This window comes from Cupressus sempervirens, chromosome 6, assembly GCF_028749045.1.
Source record: "Cupressus sempervirens isolate cs-2001-9-10 chromosome 6, ASM2874904v1, whole genome shotgun sequence".
In the NCBI taxonomy this organism is placed as follows: domain Eukaryota; kingdom Viridiplantae; phylum Streptophyta; class Pinopsida; order Cupressales; family Cupressaceae; genus Cupressus; species Cupressus sempervirens.
The window spans coordinates 267716915-267731283 of NC_143123.1; the positions used below are offsets into that span (position 1 = coordinate 267716915).

Genomic DNA, 14369 nt, shown 5'->3' on the forward strand with positions numbered 1-14369 from the left:
CTGAATATTTAGAGCATGCGATGCAAATAGCAAAGAAAGCTAAAGCCATGGACAATAGGTGTGATCATCTTGTGACCTGGTGGGTAGATGTGATCAGAGATAGCTTTTGGATACTTACACATGGAAGCAAAATTTCGACAAGGTTGAAGGAACTTCTTAGTTCATCTCATCAACAACTTAAGTCTCTTGATCTGGACCTGAACATGGAGGATTATGAGCAAAGTAGACTTAGATGTTTTGTGTGATTATGGTATTTTCTCTTTAGTAGAGATGTATTACAACACCTTGCATCTAATGAATAACACGAAGAAAATGCTAAAAAGCATAGTGATTGAAGGCTAATAAACAATGAATGGTTTACGAGACCAAGAGCACGTGATCAACAATTGTTTCCAGCAGCTGACATGTGTAATCATCATTGAAGATGTGTAAAGACACCCAACCCGTTCTAACTTCAATTCTATTGGTTTGACATTTTGTCAAACACTTATCATGTAAGTTTTGATGCCATTGTAACGAGCCCTATCGGCTCGATCCCCCAATTCAATTTTTCTTGTTTGACATTCCATCAAATAGTTGGCAAACAAAGTCAAGTTCTGATTTTTGTGTATGCAAGAATTTGTTTTTGTTTTTGAATAGTATGCATGAGAAAGTCAAATAACTCAATTTTTAAATTTATTTCTCCTTGCAAATTGTAAAAGATCATGAATAATCATTAAATTCAAATGTGCACCTTTTTAACTTGAAAAAATTATCGCCATTTGAAAGAATGAAGGCAACTCCATTGTTATGATAATTTACAGCTGCAAAAGTCAAAGCACAGACCTAAGAAATTACCGCAGCTCCTGTAAATCCAAACACTACGACTTTTAGAACTGATCCCAGCCAATGGAGTTGCAACACTGCTGTACTCAGAGAGATTGCAACCAATAAAAAAGAGACGCCAACTTGAGATATTGGACGAAGCTGCTGGAAATTCAACACTGCCTCTGTGATTTTGATTGAAAACCCTTAATACATACTCCAGATGCATTAAACACAGACTTTAATTGCCAAATTATAGTTCTCTTTGATAGTTGTTCATATTCTTACTAATACATACTTTATTTGCAGAATTCTAGTTCTCTTTGATAGTTGTCCATATTCTTACTACTTTGTAAAAGCATTGTAGCAGATTCAACACTATGAAAGTCATTCCAATCCCTCTCTAAACATGGTTAGATAATTAATCGAATAGTATACAACACCATTCAATAATTAAATAAATCTCAGATCAATACTCAACAGATAAAGCACCATTCACGTAGTGTTTCATAGATTCAAAGTGCTGAAATGGAGAAGAATTCACAATTTCCCAACAATGTTGAAACCCTTGTTTAAAACTCTTCTCCCAACACAAAGTTATCAAATGCCAAATTAAAAACATAAACAATAGAATGAATTACTTTCTCACAAAGCATTACTTTTATAACATTTAAAAGTCAAAACTTCACCATCAGAGAAAATGCCATGTAGCTTCTTAGATATACCTTTCACTTGAAAAGCCCTTTGCTCTATACTTAGGCACATATTTGAATAATATTATTTATTAACTCCCTTTGGCTCCAAAAATGACTTTCTCAACAATATTTTGATATTTTGGCACACAAGACCATTGTTTCCTGTGCCCAAGATTTAAAACTTCTCAACCCAGTTCTAACAAGCTATGGCACTAAGATGGCAAATATACAATACCAGCAAAAATAGCAACCTTAGAATATTTAATTAAATAATAATCACAATTCAACCGTCTTGCAAAAATGATTGACGAAGCATCAAAATCAAAATCTGGCAGCACATGAGTAATTCTGATGAAGATAGTCGATGAATGAAATTGATGGGGTAACTTACCAAAAATAGATGCTCACTCCAAGATTCTTGGATCCCAAACCAGAAGCCCAAAATAAAAATTCAAAGCATCATTCAACTCCTCCAACTCATCAGAAACCATCCTTTGACTTACTATAAATAGTAGGTCCCACCAAACAAAGCCATAATGCTCAACGGGGCCCTCTAATCACTAGTATTAGCCTACAAGGACCCAACAAAAGGCTAAATCCATCCACTATCATGGTTATGCTAAATAGGGGACATTACAATCCTCCCCAAGATTTCTTGTCATCAAACAATCACAGAAACCAAAGAAACACAATGATCCACCCGGATCTCTAATGTCCCTTCTTTGGGGACAATAGAAATATTAAGAAGGGACATATTTACAATATTAAATTTGACTATGTGAGTTGGAAATTTATTAATAAAGGTCAAATCAATATTCCAAGGGGTCACAAGAGGACGAGGAGAGATAAAATGAAAAACATTGAGAGGAAGTCGAAGGGTCATCATTGCGAGAATAAAAGGCAAAGAGACCCCTTCCTTTTGGTATGCTTGATTTTATGATTTAATTCAGTTTTCTCTCTTGTGAGAATTTTCAGAAAGCTTCAGCTTTTAGCTAGTTTGAGGACATAGCCCCTCATGCTGGTAGACAGTGGACAAAAACCCATTTGTCCCAAGAAAAATCATTCAGGTGTTTCATTCGCACTAATAGGTTCTTATTCTAGCCTTCCAATCTGACTGTTAAATCTGTATTTAGGATTGGATTTTTGTATTGGTTATTGTATTGTTGATGTATAATGCAATAACATATTTGCAGAGTTGTATGGAAGTTCCTAGTTTTAGCATCATAAGTCTGTAATGTATTCTATATGCCTGAAAATCCTGAATATTATTCTGAAAGGAATTGGTTATTAATTTGTGAAGAATTTTATGGTTTAAACATCGCATTGTATTCCATTTACCTATATCTGAGTTTGAGTATTATAATTAAGAAGAAGCTGGTTAAAAACCTATCAGCTATTATACTGGATTCATTTGTGCTAGAATACATTTGCAAGGTTTTAGTTATGATTATTTTGTTTACAAGAGAAATCAGCAAATATCTGATTAGGGATATTACAATGGTATTAGAGCTGGTCTTCTTGCCAGCCTGTGAAGTTTAATTTGAATACAGTAACAAGAGATGGGAGATGCACCCTACTGTTGCTTCCTATGCAGTTTCTAAACAATTGGTAGCTCGGGTTCGTATTTGACTTGATTGGGTTGTGGTGTTTATTGTTCTTAAGGGTGCTGATAGAGAATACTGTGCCTATAGAGAGGTATATTGGGAATGTTAGATGCAGTAACAAGAAGAGATCATAGAATTCGTGTGTCACAATATAGGAGCAATACATGAAGGAAGGTCCTAGGGACATATTTAAGATCGAAAAGCAAGTTTTGTATGTTGCGTGGAGGTTTATTTGAATCAAGAAAAGAATTTCACAGGCCAGACATCAATGTATTAGGGAAAATATTACAAGAAACTTGATATTAATACAAGCTTCATCAATAGATATCATTTCTAAAAGCACATGATGAAAGGGTCTTTTGGGAAAGAGCAGCTAGTTGTTTTCTCAAAAGAAAAGTGGTAGACCATATCAATTTTTGTTTTATAAACTCCACTTGAGTTTTGGCTAACATTTTTACATACTTGGATTCGACAATACTCTAAGAGCAAACGCTGCCACTGGTATTCGTTCTTCATCTCCAAGGATGGAGAAAACGATGTACTATTAGTACATGGAGATTATCACAGTTGCCATGAAAGAAACAAACACTCAAGTCCTATGTTGGCCTAGACGTTATATAGTTATTCCAAGTGTTGTTCTGTGGTACCAGAAATTGAAGTTTTAGGGGAGCTTGTTGAATTTGTGTTTGTTGAAAAGATACAATAGGAATGACAGAGTTGGATATAGATGCAGACACAAAAATTAGGGATCTTTCTAATACATGGTTCAAATTCTCAAAGTTTGAAATTACTTGGGGCATCCAAATAATACAAACAAAGTGTGCAGTTTCTATTCCATAGTAATTACTATCAGATTACAATAGGGACGATGTAGGAGTAAAGAATCAACAGGACAAAATATTAACATGCAACAAGATGACATGTAATTATGATTAGCGAGTTTGTGAATCAAAGAAAGGCTATTCGGGAAGGTTCTTGGAATTTTGAGAATGAGTTGGCACGATTTGGTCGAGAAGAAAACGTTCGAAACTATTGGTTCCATTATCAGGTTGAAGAAGTAGAGAGAGACATAGCAACTGGCAAACATTTTGTTTAAACATCAAAAGTCCAATATTCATTTGGGAAATTATCGGTCCCCATCAAGCAAGCTATCGATTTGTTATAAATAAAATACGGGGCAGCATTGAATTATTAACTGCAATAGAATGTGAGTGCAAGGTAACATGTGGGTTTCTAGAGAAAGATGTTACTCATAGATCTAACCGTCATTTCAAACCAAGAGTCGAGCGTTGAGCTTTAGTCAACCCATGCGAAACAAAAATTTTGACTGTAGCGAAACACCAATTGGAATGTAACAACTAGCAAGATATTGTTATAAAGTCTACAGTTTATATGTTGGGAGTTTCTGATATTTTAAATAGTGCAAGCACAATAATTAATATTAGAGATAACTTACTATTTCCAGAGCAAGAAAGAATGTCTTGCATGAGTGTTCGTTATTGGTTACTATCGTATCTTATTATTATTCTTTAATTTCCATAGTAGTAACAGATGACATCAGATTTGACTAGAGTTCCTCCTAGGTAATTACCATTGCAGATATCTCTACTCCAATTAGTGACGGGTAGGAAGTAACAAAAGGAATGATACATAGGAGATTAGGGTGATTGCTGGGACATCTAAAGAGAAGAATAGTCATTCACGATGAAGCTACACGGACCTTCTTTCTCTCAAGATAGCTACCTGTGTGGAAGCCAAAGTTGTGAGACCACAAGCAGGAAAACTTTTTGGCAACTTTTTACAAGTTGTGTTTCAACATTATTCTCATCTGATGAAATCTATTCAGTTAGCCCTCATCAATTTTTACAATGTATGAATTTGTAAATATTTTCATTTTAGTAGAGAAGCTTTACTGGTGGGACTACTTGGAAGTTTTCATGTTGAAATTGATCACCCCTCTGCGGACATTGTCTAAGGAGTAAGGAGTTCAAACTGTTGTAAAGTCCATGGATGAGTACTCTATGAATCAAGAAGATGTAGAGACAATAGTAGATTTATGCAAATTCCAGGGTCGTCCCAATACTTATGATGGGGTACTTCCTATAGTTAAATCAGCTTTGACAAAAGCATATAAACAACATGAGCAGTGTCATCGTGTTCGGGCAGATGATCTACTGCTGGCTGTTCTCATTCCTGGGCAAAAGAAGACACCAAAGTCAAAAAGAGTTGCTTCTCTTTTCACAAAAGTTGAAGACAATTTTCTTTTATAGGACAGTGATAATGTTGAAGAGGAGGAAGAAACTGTTGATGAAGAAGTCTCAAAAGTTTTAGCCCACAATAACGAAGGTCTACACTTGAGCTTTCAAGAAGGGGTTGAGATACAAGCAAACATAAAAAACAAAGAGGCATCAAGAGAAAATCGATCAAGGGCAAACCAATCTAAACCTCGTGCATCTAATTACATGCAACAACAAGAGTTGGCATCCACCCGAATTAAGTCCGGTTCTATAAACAATGAAATCCGCTTCTCTATCTCTTTGAGTAATTACAAAAGGGATGAAGGTGAGTCAGTAGACGACCCTTCATGGACTACAGTAATCTTGTGGAAAGAGATGAAAATTCCGAACTGTAGGTATTCCAATTAGCAAATATAAGAAGGAAATATTCAACATTTACAAAGAGTATCAAAGACTTCCTCCCCGAATTCAAAATGATTTAACATTTAGTGATTAAATGGAGTTTCATCGAGACCAGCAAAATAAGACTGAGGTGGCAAAAAGAAATTATTTGCATTTGGTTCAAGATCTTCTTGCAAGGGGCCAATGTAAAAATTTGTATAAGGAATTTCCAACAGATCACAAGCATCGAATAGAGGTTCTTGAAGAAGAAGAGCAGCCAACTACTATTGATTTACAACTTTCCAATGACCACATGGAAGATGTTACCCACGGTACAAGTTTTTATGTTGATGGAGAGGAGGTTAGTGTTGACAAATAAGTGGATGAGGGCGGTTGCACTCGAGATTATTGTAGGTTGGAATCTTTGTATGATGAATCTTTTCATTTTGGTGTCCATGACATAAAATTAAAAGAACATACCGAGATGACCCTACAAAACGATGAACCGCTTCGAATGACAATCATGAAATGCACACCTTAAGGAGTCAGTTGAAGGTTAATGAAGATAGAATTGTGACTTCTCTAGTACATCATGACAGCACGCACAAGTTGGTTGAGGATATCTATATGAAGGCACAAAGGGAAGGGAAAGGAGATTGGCCTATTGTGGATCCGTAGATGGTCAAAACAGCTCTTGAATCTATGAAATCAGAATATTTGTATTTGCTTTTCGACAGGGATTATATTCTTAAGGTTGCTGAAATTCATGTTGATCAACTGGATAAAGAAAGGAATGAAATTATGGAGCTCAAAAGGGAGCTTAAGGATACTCATGAGGCATTAGATGATGCCCGATTTTCTCTTCACGAGGCAGAAAATCAGATTACAACCATGAATCACTCTTGGGAACATGAGAATAGAATGAGGCAAGAGTTCTTCTAGGAAGTCATTGACGAACTTGAGAGCATTCAGCAGATATATGACTTGGATAACTGCCCCAAACGGTTAAGTAGCAAAACTTCAAAACACTTTCAGCTTGTTGACAACCCTTTGTTTAAAGTTGTTGCTAATTGGACATCCAACAATCCTCTTCTTGTGTTAAATGAGGGATCATCTCTTGATTGTCATGAAGAGGAAGAGTTTGATTTCAAACTTTGGGGTCCTGACTCAGATCCTAGTAGTGAATCCGGATCTCAACATGGGGATGAATCAACTCCTATTGCTTATCATTTGATCAGCCCCAACATATTTTTTGATTTCACACCATTCAAGAGTTGGGTGAATTTTCTTTATCAGCCTCTAAACAATTCTCAGTGGAGTATTTATGTGAGGCTTGTGGTTATATTCTCAACATCTTTCATATTCATAGCACTTATGCACTTGGGAATTCTCCAAGTTTATGCCGACAATATGAATTTTGATGTCTATGGAATGGTAGTTTCAGCTTTTGAGCAGCTCATTTCTTACATCATCCATTTAGGTCAGGTCTTCACATTCTACTAGATTATACATGGACCTTGGATATATTTGTATCTCATCATAGCAGCGAGGCAGCATAACAGAGTTTGGGATCCAGGTGTTTGCAGATTGTATCTATGGTTAGACAAGGATTTTATTGTGGTCCTCTTCAATTTGAGATTGAATATGGTGATGATCAGTGTTGATCAGTTTACAAGTGCAGTGTTTCCTCGTAGAGTAATATGGGATCCAAGGATTCAGTTGACAGGTGGTTTGCAGAGTGGTGTCGTGCTTCACAATTTGGACGGGTTGATTGTCAATTTAGGCTACTGGGTTAACTACAGATTTATATGGGATCCTGGTACATATTGTTTAAGGGCAAGCAATCTCAAGGAGGGGAGATTTGTAATGTCCCTTTTTTGGGGACATTAGAAATATTAAGAAGGGACGTATTTACAGTATTAAAGTTGACTATGTGAGCTGAAAATTTATTATTAAAGGTCAAGTTAATATTCCAAGGGGTCACAAGAGGTCAAGGAGAGATAAGACAAAAAACCCAGAGAGGAAGTCGAATGGTCACCATTGCGAGAATAAAAGGAGAAGAGACCCCTTCCTTCTGGTATGCTTGATTTTATGATTTAGTTCAATTTTCTCTCTTGTGAGAGTTTTTAGAAAACTTCAGCTTTCAGCTAGTTTGCGGACGTAGCCCCTCGTGCTGGTAGATAGTGGATGCAAACCCATTTGTCCCAAGAAACATCATTTCAAGTGTTTCATTCGCACTTACAGGTTCTTATTCTAGCATTCCAATCTGATTGTTGGATATGTATTTAGAATTAGGTTTTTGTACTGGTTATTGTATTGTTGTTGTATAACGCAATAACATATTTGTTGTATTATATTTGGTTTCAACATTATAAATCTATAATGCATTCTATATGCCTGAAATCCTGAATATTATTCTGAAAGGAACTGATTATTAATTTGTGAAGAATCTTCTAGTTTAAATATCGTATTGTATTCCATTTGCCTATATTTGAGTTTGAATATTATAATTAAGAAAAAGTTGGTTAAAAACTTGTCAGCTATTGTACTAGATTCGTTTGTGCTGGAATACATTTGCAAGGTTTTAGTTCTAATTATTTTGTTTATAAGAGAAATCAACAAATATCCGGTTAGGGATATTCAAGGGTCCCAAAGATAAATATGTATAATGTCGCTGGCGTTACCTGCAAACTCCTATGATGATGACACTATCCACAAAGATGTCCTAAAGATATTGTCACCATACCAACAATGGTGACTCACCCAATTTTTCATGCCCGTTCTATCTCCACCTGGATCCCAATAGAGACGAAACTCAAATCCATCCAAGAAAAGGAAAAATAGACATTTGATTTCATCTGCTAGATCAGAATTCGCTGCACATCCTACTAGTCTTCTCTGAGGATGAAGCCCATCTATGCAATGGGGAGAAGAATTCCCAAAAACAATTGTATCAGAACAAAACCATCATGGACATGTTGATCTTGCAAGTGGCTGCCTGCAAACTTGTAGTAACTAACCCCATCAACTATTGATGGAGGAAACCCATGCAAAACTAATTCCTCTACCTATGGATCAAAAGAAAAATGATTAGCACTCATCACTGTGTAATTGCAGTTAAATGCTCCAATTTTTATCAAAGGCTCATCAGTACCAAAACAAGAATCAAGAGATGGCTCCAATCTTTGACTCCAAACAACTAGTCGGGCAGGATCCTAGATAACCCTCTCAGTGAACCCAACCACAAAATCCGTGTGGGCAAGCATTGTAGCCAAGGTCTCTACAATCTTTCCCACCAAACGTTTAATACCATGGGAACCCCAAATGAGAGTACCCTTAGAAGCTCTGTATGGTCCCTCTGGCAATTCCAGACTCTCAAGCAGGTACTCCATAAATGACTCTATGCAGTAGAAAGAATATAAAGAAGCATCAACCTGCTCCCATGCAATCCACAACTAATCCCACTGAAACGGTGACACTACCAACTGTCTATCACTATCAGCTGTATGAGATGAAATAATAGATTTTCTTTTAGTAGAAGGAAACAAATCCCAATGAGAGCTGGTCTCCAAATTAGATGATACGTTGCCCAAGTCCTGTGAAGAAGTGGGAGTAGTGTCAAGAATTGGCGCACAACTCTAGGAAGAATCCACTATTGTCACATCAAAACTCTCAATAACCTATTTTACATCATCTGTCAGTATGCTAACTACTGGAGGACCTGGCACGATAGGAAGCCCTCTATAGTTCTCCACTGATGCACTCATCTCATCTGTAACTAGTGCACTCATATCAAAGATGGATGCAACTGCATCCACATCACACCCATCATCCCTATCTATGGAAGTCAACTCACCACCATCCATCACTATATGTAGCTGAACTGGATGCTGGTGTAAACTGTAAACACTCCAACTCCATGACTACCTCTCTCAACTGTAGTTGTGACTCTTGGATAGCCAATTGGGTGCTCTCCAACACCCTAGATGTTTACTAGTTGAGGACCTACTGCACGTATTTTGTCAAACAGCTGTCATGTATTCACTACTGAAGACATTAACCTTACTGCTCATAAAATGTCAGTTTTCTAATGGAGGCGTTGTTTGTTTTGAGCTTGGTAATAATGTTTTCAGATGCTTGAGTATATTGATGGAGCATGTATAGATTACCAAGTAAACATCAAAGATTTCTTATATTGTCAAATGCAAATGATTGATCATTTGTGTTGCATAGTCATTTGAAAATGTTATTATTAATTCAACTGCTGTTACAAGAACTTGCTATGAAATGATTTATAGCTGGTCATTGTGTGAGAGAATAATAAATATGTCACACTTAGATGAAAGGGCATTGTCTGGTGTAGGTCTACAAATTGACTGTGATGACTGTAACAGCCTGCTGTTCCCCCTTACAAGGTTCTACCAGTCTTAAAATCTCCCAAATAACCCTCTAAACAAACATAAAATTTAGCACCAAGACTCCTATCAGCAATTAATGCACTGCACAACCTCCAGCTCAGTCCAAAATTGCTTAGATATGGTGAAGAAGTTATATTTTGTAGGTCTGAAACTGAATGCTGAAGCTGCGGCAGAGCCGTACCTCACTTTTCACAGGTCAAGGCAACCAAAAACACCCAAAATCCATTTCTCAATATGTGATACACTTCTCCCATTAATCCACATTAGTAATGCAATGACAGAGAAGTCTTCAAACAGTGTTAAAATCTCACTATTCATGTCAACTGCAAGCTTTGGGAACCTACTGTCTTCATATTGTCAGCTTGTCATCATTTAGTTTCCCACTGTTGGCTTTCAGCCTTGTTTTCTTGTTTGACCCATTGGTCAGTTGTGCTTTTTTCATGAATGTAAGCTTCTAATGTTTATTCTTTGACCATTATGAAAAAAATTGCACCCTTTCAAAACTCAACTTTTACCTAACCTTAGAATCGAAAAAGTGTCATGAGCGTACAACATAGCCTAAACTCAAAGCATACTCTAGACATATTTTTCATAAAAATTAATAGTTCCCACTTAGGAATGCTATCTTGTAATTCTATTTGGTTATCACACAAACATTAACTCAAAGGAGCGTTTAGTCCCTCAACTATGGCAATGAGTGAAAAAACAATGTAAGATTAAAAAAATCTTCAAAAAAGTAGTTTTAATGGAAAATATTCTAGAATGGTTTTCAACTTTTGAGATTCAAATGTTCTTACATTGCGTTTCTCGTATAGGTAAAAGAAAAATTGCGATGGTGCTGAATAGTCCTCTGCTGTTGGGTTGTGTGCCATTGCAACTGCTCCATATACAGATAAAGGAAGCACAGGCAATTCACCATCCTTCAACAAAGTCCAAAGTTTAATATGTTAGAAGAAAAACAGTCAACTCTGTTTCCTTATTTATATATTGAGAAAGGATTGATTAGCTGATAAATGTATATGCAGTTATTTTAACTTTATTATTATACTCTTACAGATCATTTCTGAAAAATAAGATGCGTGCTCAATGAGAAAGTTGAAAACAAAAAAATGTGGTTAAGCGTTTGAAGAGTCTTTAAAGTTGAATTCATATTATTTGTTCAAAAAATTAAATTTTTTATTTATATTGAGTTTTTATGTCCCAAAAACATGACATTTTTATTTTATTTTATGACAATAAAGAGTAAAATTAAATAATATTATATCTCTTTTCGTTTTACTTTATGTTCTCAATGAAGAACCATTCTAGAAATTTTATTATTATCCTATCGTATTTCTTGACAAGAGATACTAAAATGTAATTCCATTCCACTGATGAAACTATGTTTATAAACAACAATGTTTCCTTCTAGTGCAATGCTTTTGCCCAAAATACATGAGTTTTTCAATCCCTCAGAAACATATTATCCTGCACTTACTATTTTTCTTTCAAAAGAATTACATCGTAATTGAAGAAATTAACCGCAAATTCCAGATTTATTATGTTTTTTATGTGTGGTCACCAACTATACAAGTGAGCCATGACAAAAATGGCAAAAAAGCATAGTACCTGCATGTGATATATATCAAATCTGATCCCCACTGAAAACATCTAATCCACTGGGGAAGAAGTCTTCTCTCCAAGGATTACAGTGATATCAGAGCTAGCATGATAAGTGTCTGACAAAATGCAAACCACTAGAATTGAAGTTAAAACTTGTTGGGTTTTTTACAATGGTATGAGAGCGGTTTCATGGCATTGTACAAGGGAAGCATTTGCATCAGAAGTACTGTATTTTACATGTGTAAAAAAAGCTCAACAAAATCCATATAGGGTCTTTTGCCAGAGCTTGGTCGTGCTATATAGGCCTACAACAATGCTTGTCAGAATTATAATAGAAATATATCAGGGCTGCTACAAAACCCAGAGATTTTAGATTCCTGGATTGTGAAGAAAGAAAAAGAAGGCTCTAATTTAAATGACTTCAATCACACACAAGAAATAACATAAAAGAAGGTGGATGTGGAGGTTGAGCTTTTACTTAGTGGAGAAGCCACTAGTTCTTACACACATAACGAGGGAGATCCTTCTCAGAAGCATGAGGTTATGACAAATTTATTAAAGGACAATTGGATCGAGTCCCAACATTTACATGAGACGGGAGCTAGTGATCTAGAGAAGTGATGACATGATAGCCACTATTGATGGCAGCCTTACATCAATTGGTAGTAATGGGGTTGTTAATGACATAGATACCGAATTTCAAGACAACAATCCTCTATTTGAGCCTAGTGATTGTGTTGTTGTCTAGAACAATGCAAAAGATGTTGTGGGTATGTGTGATGTGTGTGATGAGAGTGTTAGCTTTTAGGATTGCATGGAAAATGTGAGTTCTTTACATTCTGATTTCTATGACAGCAGTGAATAATGTTTACAACATGCATTATCATAGGATATACAGGTTGAGAATGTTCGTACTCTAGATTTGGGTATTAGAGAATTTATATACAAGGAAGATTCCTACTACGGTGAGTTTGATCTTTCATATCAGACTTTAGGAAACTAAGAGAATTCATTGGTTGGTCATAGATCCCATGATTGTGACTTGTAGGGACTTACAGTTGGATGGGAAGTGGTAGCATGTGAAGAGACTATTATAGCAACAGTTACCACTTTATCAGATGAGCCGCTTGTTGAGGTACCTAGCAGACATACCTTGGTTGTTGATGTGTGTGGAGATGATAGCACACAAGATGTTACTTGTCATTGTAATGTCACGGTCATAAAATAAATGTGTTTAATTAAACCTTGTTAATGGGCCGATTGATTTAATATATCTCGGACCCATTTTTAATTTGATTGTTTTCATAGGTAAGTATGGCCATCGGCTATCTTTGTACACCATCAGAAGGTTTTCCCGATGGGTATTTAAGCATGGCATGTAGGTAGTCATAGGTATGCAATTTGGATTATTTTTCCTATACTACGAATTCTCGTTGGGATTCTATGTTGTTTCCCATTTCAGAAGTGAAAGATCTTCCCTATTTTGGCTCTTACGGTTTCAGTGGGATTCATCCTCACCCTATTCCATCTTTTCTGTCTCCTGTAATACTTTGCTCAGATCTGGCAAATTAGAGCACCATCATATTGCGAATTGAAGAAACCATTGTGTTTAATTTGATCAATTCTCTATTGCATGTATTGGGTGATTCAATCTCTTTGTTTATCTTCATTTAAACTCTCTGTTGTTACACCATTCGTCTACCCACGTCCATTTTCCCCCAACTCAGTGCATCACTATATGGCCCCTCCTTTAGGCATTCCTTTCCAAGCTACCATATGGCCTGCTTTGTGCACCGTACGACCTTGCATCATTACTACCATGCGCTCTGTCTTCTTGTCGATTGTATGACCGTGAAGCATTCCTATTGTACACCTTATTGAACACATCCGTACGGCCGTCAAACTACCCCTCACATGCTACACCATACGACTCAGCTGACCGTACTTCATCCTCACTCTTCACCATACAGTCCCTTGCATATACTTGCAAGTTCATCTATACGGCATCCTGACTCCTGCACGGTTGTCCTTCAAGCTGTACAACCACTTCCATCTACTCCCCATCGCCATTATTTTGCAATAGACGGAAATAATTAATTAGGAACATTACAGTGGTATCTGAGCTTTTGATTCTGCCCGCCTATGGAAGTGAATGCAAGTTCATACTCGAAGGGGAAGGCAAAATAACCTTATTGGTAGAATGGAAGATCATCAAGATCCTACGGCAGAACTTATGAATCTTTTAAAAGAGCTAAACAGAAACCAAATGCAAATCAACAAAACCCAAAGGTTTATGTAGGAAACTCAACAAATTGACCAAGGGAAACACAACAGGAGAACAAAATGGGCATAGCAACGATTCTGTTTCGAGAAGGACAAACTTTCAACCCTCTCGCTCTTGACCTTCGATACCCCTCTTCCTTCCAAGGACGGAAGCACCACACAAAGAAAGAGAGCCCATTTTTGAGGAAATGCAAGAAAAACTTCGAGAAGATTGGCAGAATGCAAATATGGAAGGTGATATATCTTACAGAAACTATGTTGATCTAAGAATGAGATATTCTGGAGGGGGAAATCATGGTTATTTTAATGACGATCTCAGCAGAAAGATCAAAAAGGTAAACTTAT

The 14369-nt window shown here is 36.5% G+C and overlaps 1 protein-coding gene across 3 annotated transcripts in view; it reads right to left on the reverse strand.

The window, feature by feature from the left end:
• LOC149552265 (Cyclophilin-like peptidyl-prolyl cis-trans isomerase family protein) overlaps positions 1-14369 on the reverse strand; it is a 310257-nt gene that overhangs the window by 66275 nt on the left and 229613 nt on the right. For 2 of the 3 annotated variants that reach the window (XR_016352888.1, XM_089787790.1), the window contains exon 10: positions 10937-11059. The exons of the other annotated variant lie outside the window; for it this stretch is intronic. Coding sequence is in view for 1 of the 2 variants with exons in the window: in XM_089787790.1 (XP_089643916.1) it covers positions 10937-11059 (123 nt within the window). In the remaining variant the exon portion in view is untranslated. The remainder of the gene's footprint in view (positions 1-10936; positions 11060-14369) is intronic. 3 annotated transcript variants of the gene reach the window in all.